The sequence below is a fragment of the Girardinichthys multiradiatus genome, chromosome 1 (assembly GCF_021462225.1).
Source record: "Girardinichthys multiradiatus isolate DD_20200921_A chromosome 1, DD_fGirMul_XY1, whole genome shotgun sequence".
Taxonomy (NCBI): Eukaryota; Metazoa; Chordata; class Actinopteri; order Cyprinodontiformes; family Goodeidae; genus Girardinichthys; species Girardinichthys multiradiatus.
Window position 1 is genome coordinate 48,118,914 of NC_061794.1, and position 15,421 is coordinate 48,134,334.

At 42.7% G+C, this 15,421-nt stretch overlaps 1 protein-coding gene across 1 annotated transcript in view; it reads right to left on the bottom strand.

Annotated features, from left to right (window-relative positions):
* Positions 1–15,421, bottom strand: part of LOC124874349 (macrophage mannose receptor 1-like) — a 51,584-nt gene that overhangs the window by 6,398 nt on the left and 29,765 nt on the right. Inside the window, exons 6-7 of the mRNA XM_047375687.1 lie at positions 231–450; positions 1–88 (exon numbers count right to left, since the gene is read on the bottom strand). The exon at positions 1–88 is cut by the window's left edge and continues 245 nt beyond it. Of these exons, the coding sequence (XP_047231643.1) occupies positions 1–88; positions 231–450 (308 nt within the window). The remainder of the gene's footprint in view (positions 89–230; positions 451–15,421) is intronic.

Genomic DNA, 15,421 nt, shown 5'->3' on the forward strand with positions numbered 1-15,421 from the left:
GCCAGATCTGTGTGATGTTCTCTGCAGTAGCTCTGAGCTTGAGTCCAGCTCATGCTACTGCTGGTGTTATAAAACCAGGGAGTCGTCCCTGAAAACAGACCAAGTAAGAATGGCATTAAAACAAGAAAATCTAAAAATGTGTCATCTTGAATCATCGATAAGAAGCATAGAGACCGAAGTTAACATCTGAAGTCTTTAATTTAATGTTCTGAAATTAATTAAATCCTCACCGCTGACATTAAAGCAAACCGCATTTAATTTGCCAGAGCAGGGCACATCATTCCACAATCCGTTCAAACTTATTCGTCCACAGAACTCAATCCCAAATTCATTGTTTGGTTCTCCAGCTTCCCAGTTCCTGAACTGGTTCTCCTCATGTTGGTAGAAGTTTGGGTCTGACATGGACCACCTCCAGCTGTTCACGTCGTCGTACAGTCCAATCCAGAACACCTGAAGCAGAATGGGTTTTTATGACAATATGACATAGCTATTTATCAGACATGGTGAAAGGACTTTATTACCAGGAATTTATATTAGCTTAAATGTTCACATCCAAGCTGCTGCTGGGATTATCACAATTTTAGTCTTTTGAGAACCCATTTTCTCTGATTAAAAATTTTAAACCAAGAAGAGATTTCTGTACATATTTATATTCCACCAAATGCTTCAGAATAACATGACCTTTTGGCCAAGTTCATGTTCCACACCATACCAGATTTAATTTCTATAAAGCACTTTAAAACAATCACAGCTGAAACCAAGGGCTGCACATTACTGCATGTGGAAAAGAAATATGACATAACAGTTTGGGGATGTTCCCTTGCTGTTTCATCACCATTATGGACCACAAGGTCCATAAAGACATATGCCCCTTTTCCACTGGCTTGATTTGGTCCTAGTCGACTCTACTCAGCCCGCTTTGCGAGCATTTCCATTACTGTTTTTTCCGTACCCGTACCTACTTTTTTGGTCCCTGCTCATGAGCAGGTCCGACCGGGTCTGAGTCAGGACTGCACATGACGAGAACAGACTGCTGTTCACTGATTGGCCGTGGGACCAGGAGAAATGAGAAGGTTTTCCAAGATGTAGTGGATGGACAAGTTAATAAATCTCAATAGATTACAATAATATTAAGGACCACAATGGCCAGACTGGGTCAGACCCAAATATATTTATAGGTTTTAATCATAACCCATGCCTGAAGGCTGAAAGAAAAGAAAAAGGACAAAACAAAAATAAGCCCAACAGATTTACTTTCACAAGTGGAGCATTACAGCTAACACTCTAATGCTCTGCTTGATATTTATAAAAGAAACTTAGAAACTGCTTTGGGATTATTTCAATTGTTATGGACACTTAGAAGGAAATGAAAAGGAAAAGAGAAGAAGCAAAAAAGAGAGAGGTGGGGCAAAAAGAAAAAAGGGAGAGAAGTGTTGCCTAAAAATGTGCAACAGCGAGTGTGAGGAGCCACAGACCTGTCCCCCTGGACCCGAGACAGACACTAAGCAGATCCGAGCAAAAGACATCAAAAGGCCCCCAGAGCATGGGAACCCCAGGAGAACTACCGCAGGGACTACTGCAACCCCCCAGAGAAGAGCAAGGGAGAGTCCCTGGGGAACCACCCAGCAGCCCTAGTGCAGAAGTCCCAGGGAGCTGCAGCGACGAGTTTACAAGCCCCGCCGGAGGCCGTCTACGTCGGAGCAGATACAGCCATGGACCCAGAGACACAAGACCCTGGGAAACATCACTCCCCAAGCAGAGGCCCGACAGAGCCCAGGGGCCCAGGCCCCGGCAGGCAGCCACCTGGACTAAGCAGGCACACACCAAAGCACCTATCCCCAGACACCGAGAACCACAAGCCCACCAGCAGGACGAGACACCAGCCACCGGCAGGGAGTGTGGTGGGAAGGAAACAGGCCCCAAATTTAATGGGGGGCCTAAACTGATCCAGGTGTAGAAGCAGTCTTCAAAGACTGCACGTACAATGGCTAACAGGTGTAAAAGAGGTGCAGACCGCCCTATTTAAAAGAGGAAATTGCATGTGCTACTGGGTGGGTGCTACTGCCCCCAGAGGAACTGGTGGAAAAGCAAACAAAAGCTGAGACGCCTGAAACATGCAGGGGTTGTTGCACTGCATCATTATAAATTATCCAGTTGCTGATTTTTTCCTTCTGTTCTATTCTGCTCCTGCTTTTCTGGACTGTTGCAATTTGTTAACCTTTGCCGTCGCCTTTACAGCAGCAGGTTTGTCATCTCAGCCTCTGCCCTGACGAGATTACTTCTGCTCTCTGTTCATTTGCGCGGGGCACTTCTGAGTGTGTAATTGAGCATGCAGAAGGCTGAGTTTGAAGTTGTTCTGTGGGCAGATGCTTTATGTTTATGGTCTGGACAGACCCATTGAGGCATGATGGATAACAGGCCATTGGCCAGGAGGGCAGAGCTGTGTGCCATTGATGCGCACACGGGGCAGCTGGTCAGTGCTGTGTCTAGGCTGACAACAACCACAGGAGTGCACAGCTTGTTAACTGTGTTGCTAGATTTAACTTACAAGGGTAGCAGTTTAAAAATTGGGCAATCAAAATTAACAATAAAAAAGACAAACATGTCTGTGAATTAATTCAAATTTAAATCAAACTTTCATGTATATAAAAAGAAATTATTTTCCAACGATTTTGATTATTTTGTTTGTTTTGCCAACATTTTAATAATATAAAACATGTTTTATTGTTTAAATTGTTATTTGACACAAAATCATTTTAAACTGTTAAATGGGCTCCATCTCAGCTGTTGCTGGCCTCCTAGGTCCCTGCTCCTTTGTTGCCAGCCTTACGGCCATCCTCTTGAACTCTGTGCCTCCTCTGAGTGACCTCACAGCCGTCCTCCTGAACTTTCTTTTGTATTTTTGTTCTTGCCCTCCTTCCGAATGTCATAATTTGCCTGTGGTAGGGTTTTTGAGTTTGAGCTCTGTCTGCTTTCATTTCTTCATTTCAGCTAATTTGTGTTAATTTGATCCATCATTCATTCTCGTGTTTAGATTATCTTGGATTCCTTTGTTAAATGTTTAGTTTGTTAATTACCCCCCTTACTTAAGTTTCCTGCTTTCCCTCTTCCACCTGGTCCCCTCTCTCCACTCCCCGTCCCGCCTTCCTGATTAGCTCTCAGTGTTCATTGGGCCATTCTCCACCCTACCTCAGTACTTATACAGTCCGGTTTTCATTGTTCTCCACTGGTTCCGCCTGTTTGCTGATCTGCCTTATGTCTGTTGCTGTTCCTCATAGCTGTAGTTTTTGCTTGTGTTTCCATTGTTCAGTCTGGCTCTCTGTTCTTACTCCAAGCCTTGTTCCTGAGTTTTTGTAAATTTCTGTATTTTTTCAGCCATCTCTGCACGGTGTCGCAGTTGGTAGCACTGTTGCCTTGCAGCAAGAAGGTCCTGGGTTCGATTCCCGGCCGGGGGTCTTTCTGCATGGAGTTTGCATGTTCTCCCCGTGCATGCGTGGGTTCTCACCGGGTACTCCGGCTTCCTCCCACAGTCCAAAGACATGCCAGTTAGGTTAATTGGTCACTCTAAATTGCCCTTAGGTGTATGAATGAGTGTGTGCTTGGTTATTTGTGTGTTGCCCTGCGATGGACTGGCGACCTGTCCAGGGTGTACCCTGCCTCTCGCCCATAGACTGCGGGAAATAGGCACCAGCTCCCCCGCGACCCACTATGGAAGAAGCGGTAGAAAATGACTGACTGTATTTTTTCATCAATAAAGAAAACTTCTTTATTTATACTATCTTGTTATGCATTTGGGTCCTCCAACAATCACATCATGACACAGGCTTTATTTAAAAAAATGTGTTGCTGAATAATTTCAAATATCACCAGAACTGTTTAAAAATGCTAAGTTGCTTGCAGCTCTTTTTCAAAACCAGGCAGCCTTCATGAGAAAGGTCCAGCTGCAGCAGCTGCCACTACAAAACACCCTTTCTTGATTCATGTTGGTTTTTGATTTGACAACAGGTCCGCCCATGTTGTAGCTGTGCAGAGCAGAAGGAAGGTGGTGATGTCGGTTCAGGTAGGACTTCTACAAATGCGAACATTACTTTTAATTTTTAAACCTAAATGTTGTTGCTGTGAAAATGCATTTCTATAACCGCACAAACTGCAAAACCATTCTGTCATCTTTCACTGTTGAAAGAAACCCTTAAATTAATCGTGTTAGACATGAAAATCATTTGTGTTTGCCACGTTTGTTTTAAGCATGGTTTACAAAATGTACACAGTTACAAAATGATAAGTTTATGGGGGATCACATTAATTTAAAAGTCAGTCTCTTTCATTATGTTACGAGGTAGAACAGTTCATTTGCTGCCATCAAAGCTCAGTACGGCATAAACCTAATCTGATTTTATCTAAGTGTATGATTATGGCTGGTCTGGGTTAAACAAAAATGAGCAAATTCTCTCTTGGGTTTGACCAAGGGAACAATGAAAACATCTAATTTGGCCCTAATGTGACCATTTTAGAAGTTATGCTGTTAGTGTTAGTGGAGCCAAGAATTCATGTGTACGTAATTATGTAAGCAGGAAAGGGCCACCCCAGTCTCCGAGGCATCAACCTCCACAACAAAAGGGTTCGATGAATCTGGAAAACGCAGAATAGGAGTTTCCCTGCTCCATCTTTTTCCTCAGCACATCTCTCTGCCAGCTTTACCCAGGTCTGCTCATCTCCCCATGAAGTCTGTTCACCGCCCTCAGAGCCGTTCTCAGGCAACTTTGAAAAGAGCAGAGGGTTTCTTCTGCAATGCGCTCTTGTTTTCGGACTCTATCCCCCCTTCTTCCCAGATGATGCCAGCAAAATGTAATTTATTATCGGTGTCCATAGAGACAAGGCTTTAAGGTGGGTAGAAACTATTATCAATTATTTTCTTTCAGTTATTTCCTGGATTTATTTAAACTGACTTCTTCCCTGAAGCTGAGTGAAGAGGAGGCAGCTAAAAAATTGTGAACTCTAAAACAAGGCTAAAGGTCTCTAAGCAGAGATAGCAACAGAATTCTGTACACTTGCCACTGAGTCTCCTGAACTCTCCTGTCCTTAAATGAGCTTTTTTCAACTCCCTAACGAAAAATTAAAGGATGAAGCTAACTGGCCATGAGTTGATAAGTATCTCTCCGCATTGATAATTGCATAAGAGAGAGAGCCTGTTTAACCCCCAAAGAAAGACAGAGACGTTTAAGCACCGGTCAGTGTCTTTACTGAGTGTTGGGTCATTTCTGCCTGAATTACCCTGTGCACCCAAAAGCCCTGGCTTGTCAGTAAACCAGGGGGCACTGGCGGGCAAAAATCACCAATCTGAACACCCGTGTTTTCTACATAAATCTTTGATATGCATTAATCAGGATCAAATCCCTATCCTGGCCCTGCTGGATTCAGGTTCGGAGCGGAACCTGATACAAAAATGCATACCGAAATTTAATATCCCAAGATCTCTCTACCCCCATTAGTTGCTGCTTTGGATGGGTGCTCTCTGGACACAGTATTCAAACAAATTCTTCCAATATCGTTTTCTTACCTCTGGCAATCAACATGAATACATTTCAATCTTTGTTTTTTTCCACCAAGAAGTCCCCAGTGGTTTTAGGTCACCCTTGGCTTAGAACACACAATCGTCACATTAACTGGACTGATTCCGGCATTGAAGCCTGGAGTTCTCAGCTGTTCCTTTCACTTCTCTCACCCCTGCTGAACTTCAGTCTGCCCCGATCTCTCTAACCTTCCTCCTGAGTACCATGACCTTCAGAGAGTATTTAGTAATGGCATGGCTCTGTCTTTGCCTCCCCATCAGCTGTATGACAGTTCTATAGATCTCCCTAAAGGCACCCCCTTACCTTCTGGGCTCTTCTTTAGGATGTCTGACACTGAACAGGGGGGCTATGGAGCAGAATGTCAATGATTCTTTTCTCTTTGCACATCTCATATCCTAGCAAACAAGAGACACTCAACTGTCTTTCTAGCACCTTCTCTGGTGATGTGATTTGCTTGCACATTACAGTCTGTTGGTTGCTGTCCACCGGCTGCTAGCTTGCGTGCTACTCCGTTAGCTTCCAGTTATGTTTGCAACTGTACATTTTGATGATACCAGGTAAATGTCATAACCAAAGGCTATGTCATATGCAGAAGGACTCCTACAATGAGAATCAGCACTTTCATTTGACCAGATTCTTTTTTATTTCCTTTTTATGAGGTGAAAAACAAATTTGGGAAGGTTTTGGGACCCTTTGCCTAACTGCCATGTCCGCCTGCACATTGCCCTCTAAAGCTTTTGTCGAACATATATGCTTCAACTTATTCAGTCTAAATTTGCTGCAGTTATAGTGAAGATGTGGATGAATGCAACCTGGGGGTTCTCCTAGGAATTCCAAAGAATTTCCATTGGGTTTTACAATATTCATTTAGAAAAAACTTTTGGCGAGGCTGGCATAGTAACAGTTACAATAATGGTTCCACTGGAAAAATATTCTTTTATGTCTTACCTTTACACAGGTACCAAAAGTGTGCATGTAGGCCTTTTAACTGTGGAGCTATACTTGATTTATTTATGCAAGTTATGTAAATGCTTAAAGTTATGTGAATTCCATGTAAACCTAATAACCTTCCTCAGGTTCTTCTTGTTTAAGGGTAGACAGGTGAAGCCAGATCCCAGTAAGATCACTGCTGTTCAGGAGTTGCCTACACCTACCAATCGAATACAGCTTCAGAGTTTCCTTGGGTTCGCCAACTTCTACCGATGTTTCATACATGACTTTAGCAGGATAGCTTCTCCACTCACCGCACTCACCTCCACCAAAAGGCCTTTCATATGGTCCTCAGAAGCCAAAGAAGCCTTCATCGCCCTGAAGGAGCATTTGTCCACAGCTCTTATCTTGACGCATCCAGATCCCAAGATCCAGCTCACCCTGGAGATGGATGCCTCAGACTCTGGGGTTGGAGCTGTGTTCTCCTAACGATCTCCATCTGATGGTAAGCTCAATCCATGCAGGTTTTCTTCTAAACGACAATCCTCCGCAGAGTAAAACTATGATGTTGTAGATCGGGAGCTCTTTGCTATCAGTATGGCTTGGAGGAATGCAGATACTGGCTTGAGGACATAACCCAACTCATCATCGTTTGGACCGACCGTAAGAACCTCGCCTACATCCAATCAGCTAAGCGTCTTTATCATCATCAGTCATGTTGGTCTCTGTTTTTCACTCATTTTGATTTCACCATAATGTATCGGCCAGGCTCGAAGAACATTCAATTCAATTCAATTCAATTCAGTTATATATCGCCAATTCACAACACATGTCGTCTCAAGGTTCTTCACAACAGTCAGGTTCATACATTCCAATTAATCGTAACCATTGAACAGTTCAGTCAGATTCAGTTATTTATTCAAATTGGATAAAAAGTTTTTCTATCTAAGGAAACCCAGCAGATTGCATCCAGTCAGTGACTTGCAGCATTCACTCCTCCTGGATGAGCATGTAGAGACAGTGGACAGTCACTGGTGTTGACTTTGCAGCAATCCCTCATACTGAGCATGCATGTAGCGACAGTGGAGAGGAAAAACTCCCTTTTAACAGGAAGAAACCTCCAGCAGAACCAGAACCAGGCTCAGTGTGAGCGGCCATCTGCCACGACCCACTGGGGGTTTGAGAGAACAGAGCAGAGACACAAAAAGAACAAAGAAGCACTGATCCAGGAGTACTTTCTATGGGAAGGAAAAGTAAATGTTAATGGATGTAGCTCCTTTAGTCGATTCATCTAGAAAGAAAGAACAGATCAACTCTGAGCCAGTTTTCAAGGTTAGAGTCTGAAAGAGAGCACATAGAGTTAGTTACAGTAGAAGCTCAGTCAGTAGCCATGTCTAGGAGAGAGAAAGGGTTAATCACTGAAAGACAGGGCTATGTGGATCATCTGTAGAAGGTGAGCATTACGTTTTACCCAGCAGAAGCTTGGACGATGCCCCTCTCCAGAAAGGTGTCACAGGTAGACACAGAGTCAGGCCAGGTGTAGCTTCTAGGAAGAGAAAAGAGAGAGAACATAAAACCAGATGCTCACTCCAGACAATTTTCCACCACAATTTTCCCCTGAACCTGCTTAAATCATCCTGCAGTCATGTTTCGTCGGTGGTCTCTCCAGGGATCTGAAGAATCAGATACAAAGAGCTCAGCAGGACGAACCTGTTGTTCGTCCTATTTGTTCAGTCTGGGGGAGGACCACCTGGTTGTCTCTATGTCCCGTCCATCATCTGATCTATGGTAATCCTGTAGGCACACAGCTCAACATTCTCAGCCCATCCTGGGTCAAGTCGAACCATAGCTCTCCTCCGTCAATATCCTGGTGGCCATCACTTAACAAAGATGTAGTCGAGTATGTCTTTGCCTGCACCATTTATGCAAGAAACAAAAACTCTTATAGACCTCCTACAGGTTTACTCCAGCCCTTGTTTGCCCCTAGGCATCCCTGGTCCCATATCGCACTGGACTTTGTTACCGGGCTTTCCCCCTCCAAGAACAAAAGAGTTATTTTGTACATTATTGATCACTTCTCAAAGGCATCTTATTGCCCTCCAAGCTCCCGTCTGCTTCAGAAACCTCCAGACCTCTCATAAACCATGTTCTTAGACTCCATGGTATACCATCAGAAATGATCTCAGACAGAGGTCTCTCAGGTCTGGAAGGATTTTTGTTTTGCTCTAGGGACTAAATCTCAGCTCTCCTCAGGTTTCAACCCCCGGACTAATGGTCAGTGCAAGACACTTAATCAGGAGCTTGAGAACATTCTCTGATGTCTCTGAGCCAGTAACTCCACTTCATAGAGCAGGCAATTCATATGGGTGGAATATGCTCACAACTCCTAAATCTCTGCAGTCTCAGGTTTGTCCCCTTTTGAAGCTTCACTAGGTTATTAACACTCACTTCTCCTTACTTCTTCCATTCACTCAATCCTGCCTTCCGTAAGAACCCACCCAGTTCATTGCCAAAAGATCTGGAACCAAACCACAACCGCCCTCCAGAGAACTCATCAGTATAAGAAATATGCAGACAGAAAAAGGATACCCGCTCCCACCTACTTGGTGGTGGGAGCTTTCTTAAAAGAACTACCCTACTGTAAAAAACTCACATCTTTATTCCTCAGCCCCTTTTAAATCAACTCCATTATTAGCCCTTCCTCTGTTTGCCTCAAGTTACCGTCTCACCTTTGTTTTCACCCCACATTTTATATCTCCCAGATCAAATCAGTTCTGTCTAGCTCTGTCAGCTTCTGTTGATGACTTACCTCCTCCTGATGAACTTCCACCTTCTCCAACAGTAAGACCTTTCCATATCCATTCAGCACAACTACATTACCATTACTCTACCAGCCAGTTACTACTCACCTCTCTTCCTCAGTGCTAAGCCAGATCCATCCGGAAGGTCTCAACCATTCTCACCCTGTTGTCCTTCAACAAAGTCATTCAAACACTGCTCAGTCTTCGTAGTTGGTGGTCTTTTACAGAGTCGGTTATTTATCATCATGACACCTCCTGGATGAGCATGTAGTGGCAGTGGACAGTGGCTTACATTGAGTTTGCAGCAACTCCCCCACACTAAGCATGCATGTAGCGACAGTGGAGAGGAAAATTCCATTTTAACAGGAAGAAAATTCCAACACAACAGGGGGATCGCACTCCGCAGCCTCCCTGGTAACATATATATGTTCCTCAATGTAATATGAAATAAATATAAACTACATTTTCCGCCTAATGATATTTATTCACCAGTGAATTCCCACAGACAGACTCGCATGTTTTTGTCATGGGGCACTGTTCAGAGTACCTCAGTGGTGTAGCCGAATAGCCAATCATGTGCAGTTGCTAGGGCAAATAAATAAATATATGACTAATCAGCGTTGGAGAATTTTATGGCTTTGGGGCTCTGAAAATATCGCCCCTCGCAGATAAAATAAACCCTTGTGCAGTGCAGTCAATCAGAAGGATGATGGCGAACTTAACAAGCGAGGTGCAGCTTCCACTGAATTCGGTGAGATCCTTACTTATCTACCCGTTCGTAAGAAGGACAATGGAGGAGAAAATCTGGGTTTAGGAGCTGGAACCCAACAAGCCCGACATTATCATCAACCAGCAGACCAAGGAGAAAAATAAAGTCTACAACCAGAGTTTTTGTAAGAGATGGTTCGAGCGCAAGTCATGGCTGACCAACACTTTTCTGTTTTCCCTGAATTCTTTTTAAAAGTGCCAAATGGGATTTAATGTGGATACAGTCGAGACAAACCGACTTGAAGCATCTCTCCAAACGCATTAAAAAGCATGAACAATCCAGCGTTTATATGGAAACTGTGTCAAGCTAGCTGTACTTGGAAAGATTAGCATAGCTGCGCAATTGGATGATGGACACCACTATGCGGTAAGAAGGCACAGTAAAGAGTTAGTAAAGAGTAAAGAGTTAGAATTAAAATAATTATTTTTTGTGGGCAAAAACATGCTTTAAATATATTTGTGTGGTAATAAATATGAAGGAAAAATAAAACTGCAAGAAATTCATTTGTATTAAATTAACAAAGGAAAAATGTAGAGTTCAAGAAAAGAAAGTGTTACTAAAAATTTGTGGTTTAAATAGAAAATAAGTGTAATAGCAAAGAGATAAATTGCTGAAGATAAAGACTGACATCAACATTCATATTTATATCCAATCAATTGATCAATGGTTGAATAAATCGCTTCTTTTTATGATTTTGGTGCATTTAATGGCAACTAATTTATTTGTCTACAATGGTGGCTGAGAGTAAAAACGTTTTTCTTCATCTCACTCCTTTCCAAGTCCTTAGTATTTTTTCTTCTTCTTTTTGTATTCTGTACTACATTGTATGTATTTTATTTTTATTTTTGTATTGTATCTGTTTTCTTACTGGCTTGGAATAAACCTTTAAAGAAACAGTGTCTGACGTCAAATATGCCCTGCTAGAAGAATTAACTCTCCTAAACACACTCCTAAACCTTGAGGAAAGTTTTCCCAGAAGAACTGCAGCTGTTAGAGCAGCAAAGGATTCAGACGTGCGTGAAGACATGAGAGGCTTTATGCATTCACTCATTATGACCAGTTTGGAATAAAAGCAGATACCTACAGAGGTGCTATGCAGAGATGCTGCCATGTCATTCAGAGTCCTCACATCCTCCATGTTCTCTATGGTTGCCAGGTCGGTGTACTTCTGTCTGCAGTAATTCTGAGCCTCAGTCCAGTTCTTCAGCTCATCAACAAAAAAGATTTTATGGTCTGGAGGTTTGGAGTTTGTGCCTAGCCCTGCAGAGAATAATGTAAATATTCTCTCTGTTAAATTAATGTAACATTTTATAGCTGATAATGAGCATCACTCACCAGATGCAACGAGGATGAACAAAATAACTTTCTCCATCTGGTTCCTGTTCTGCTCTCTCAGTCTGTCTGCAGATCTGTAGCTGCTTCCCAAGCTGACTTTATTCATTCATAATGGGAAGGTTATTTTTATCTTTAATTTAATTCAGTTTAGTTGGAACTGTCCACCACTGTGAATGCAAAATAGTCTGCTTCCAAGTCAGGAGATATTTAGATACGTAATCCAACATAAGCTCCTATATGACACTTAAAGGACAGTTTATGATTAATGACACATTCACAGATCATTTATCTGCTGAAACGTTACTAATGTGAGTTAATAAAGTTCACGTATGTTTTGGTTTCAGACACCTGTGACCTACCCAATGTGAATCTTTAAAATAAAGTTCTGTACAGAAACCAGACTTCTGCTTTAAATTGTTGTGTATTTACCAAGGAGAGACTGGAAATCGTCACTCAAGTCATCTTTATTGGTTCCCATAATGGTTACCATGTGCATGGGAGAGCAGTCTAAAGCAGTCAGAGAGTATCCAAGAGCCCTGCCAATATCTCTTTATAACAGCTTTAAGCCACAGTAATTATTGTAACTGAACCCCTGATTCAGTGACATGCTTATCTGGGATTCTTCATCCCTGGAACCCTCCCTGGGACAAACAGAGCCTTCTGTAGATCAATTGCTCTGGGATCTGAATACACATCAGGTCACAAACTGAGTGACAAAAAGAGGAAGCGATTATTATTTTAGGTCATGCAAAGTGTCAGGTTATGATGAGGGCTCTTATCCAAAGCACCAAAGTGTTGATCAACATTTCAGCCTCTCAGTCATAAATAAAACTTGTTTCATGTGTGATCTACACAGATTAAAACCCAAGTAAGTAACTGAGTGACAATTAAAATAATATATATAATGAGACTAAATAATAAAAAAAATTAAATAGTCGTCAACCTCTGTGTGAGCAAAAACCCTGTCAAACAGAACTTAAAAACATTAATGTAAAAAACACCCATCAACAGTCAGGCTGGGAAAACGACCCTCACACGACTTTCTGTCCAGTAGCCACCACATGGTAGAAGAATGACCAGAAAAAACCCGAACAATAACACAACGTAATGATGAAATAATGAGAAATGTCGTATCCTCTTCTGGCCTGGATCAGGATTTCTATTCTAAAACAAGCGTTGCCCCTGCCACTAGGGATGGGTTTCCAATTTGATACTTGTTAAGGTACCGACTGAATTCCGTTGGTTCTACCGAGTACTGATTCATGTAAAATCAAATAGTACCATGTTTCCGTACCCAAACGCATCATTGTGTCCCACTGGAAGAGTGGCACCCTGTCCCAATACCCGCACTCCCACCCTTGTGTCCCTGAATTGCGCGTTCCCGTTGATGGGTTCGAGTGTGTAGTGTGTCCCAATTCTCCAGAGTCATCCTTAGCCCCGCCCCCTTTGTGCCCCACATCCGCAATTCACTGCTGCAGATGACGTTCTGAGCAAAAAACCAATCACAACTGTCAACGTAACCAGCCATCAAATCAGAATAATAAGAACTGCGTAAACTTTAGACAGCAAGCCGACAAATATATTTTATGACTGGTTTTCCAGGCTCAACATTGTTAGATACCACTGGGTTCAGGGTGAGTCTGAGCAGTCAGTAGGTCATAACACTGAAGTTACCTTTCAAACAAACACTGGCGCGGCGAGAGTGTGTTGTATAAACCTCCTTCGCTTCCTGCACTTTCTTCTCCTCAAAATAATTGCTTGTTGCAGTTTTAAGAAGTTTTTTTAGCAGCAAGACTGTGAAAACATCGCTGGTTCCCGCCCTTTTTGATGTTGCAGTTACGGTGCAGAGGTGCAAGTCGATGACGTAACCCCTACTGTCCCAATTCTCCAATTTTGCAGCTTGTAACCTGCGCACTTCAACCCTTACATGCACTTGTACAAAGTACACACTTCATAGAGGGGCGTAGGGTGTAGTGTGGGTATTGGGACAGGGCCTGGGTGATTTTCCATGCCGGACATAAACACAGCATTGCACACATAAGAGCGTAATGACGTCAGTAGCCGCTGGTACCGTCAACAAAGCATAGCCGATAGAAAGGGCTCAAGAGTATGGCTCAACTTTTCAAAATGTGGTGCAGATTACTCTCGCTGCAATATTTGTGATGCAATGTGCAAGGCCAGCAGCAGGAATACTTCTAATCTGAGGAAGGTCCTGCAGCGTTTCCCCACCACTATTCAAGGGGGTGCCCGCCCCCCAAGAGGATCACGGCATGTAGTAATAGTATGTTTTAACAGTTAATGTCATTTGTTGTATTAGATCATGTCGTGAAAGATTTCTGTCCCTGCATCATCGCTACTCTATTTTCTGTGGCCAAACTTGACAAAAGCTGGACGAAAACACACTCCTCAGCTACAACGCCTGCATTCAGCACCATTAGCATGCCTGCATCCGATTCATCTGCAGCCAGCAACATTGCTTTGGAAGCAAATCGTTACCATATTTCAAATGAAAAAGAATTTTCAGAAATGCTTTTTCATTTTAAGAATGTGGCTAAATTATTTGACCAATAAATAAAATTAGTAATCAATAATCGTATTTGCATTTTCTTCTTCATGACTGCACATTTTATGCCATAATCAAAAAGAAAACAAAGCAGAAATTGTTTTTTCGTTTTTGTGGTCTGCCCGCAAAGTCCTGCCCAGAACTCGAAAACGAAAAAGCATTCCGAGCGGCGGGCGCAGCAGAGTGACGTCAGCAGCCGCTCTTCCTCAGCTCCCTGCTGACCGAGCTACCCATCTTGTTCGGTAGGGGGCGTTGTGCACGTCTGCATTGCATTACATTGCAAACGTGCCGAGAAATTGATTGAATTGCAGCAGGGCCGATCTCAATTTGTGGCAGTGGCTTTAAAACGGCTTTAAAATATGGTAACGATTTGCTTCCATACATTGCTGGGTTTTAATTTATGCATTACACTGCGTAGTCAGGTAAGGGTTTTAATGTTGAAGAAATGTTTGAAAAGATGTTACAATACAAACAGCTGGATGTTGTTTTAAAATATTCATTAAGTTTATATATTGTGAAATAAATATGTTAAATTGAAAATTTTTGAGATTATTAAACAAATTAACATTCATTACCACATAAACACACACAAAAGTACTGAAAACTGGTACTGTTGAGTACCGCTATCGATTCCCAGTAACCGAGTATTGGTATCCTATCGATTCTAATGTGAAGGGTACCCATCCCTACCGACCACAGGAGTATTTTGCCCTGTAAGAACAGTGTTCTTCAACCACCTCTTCTATCACTCTGCAGTGATTAGCTTACATTTCTTTGGATTTGGTGGTGGGGCGCTGTCCTTCATGGGGTCATCTCCTTTCTGTCTATCCTATGATCGTCTGGCCCGATGTGCCTCAGGGTCCGAGTCGTCTGGAGGATCAGGAACCTGTCTACAGTAAGTGGCCACTGTTTGGGTCACCAGCTGGACCTTGGAACAGCCACTGTTCGCATTTCGACCTTTGATGTTTTCCTCCCGGATCTGGAGTCATTTTCCATAATCTGTAAACCGTTTTATTCACCGAGAGAGTTTTCCTCGTTTATAATAATCGGCTCATATTTTCCGCCGCAGAAAAACATCTTGCTGAGCTGATTACAGACCTGGAGAAAAAATACACGAACTCTTTCATCATAATACTGGGAGATTTTAACAGAGCAAACCTCTCCAATGAACTCCCCAAATACAGACAGCATATTAAGTGTCCCACCAGAGACAAAACACACTGGACCATTGTTACACAGCTTTAAAGGACTCATATCATGCTGTTACCAGGGCTGCTCTGGGTTTTTCAGATCATTATCTAATCCACCTCATCCCAACCTACAGACAGAGACTAAGAGCTTCCAAACCCAAGGTTCACACTGTTAAGAAGTGGACTGAGGAATCAAAGCAGATGCTACAGGCCTGCTTTGAATGCACAGACTGGACTGTTTTTGAAACTTCAGCCACTGACTT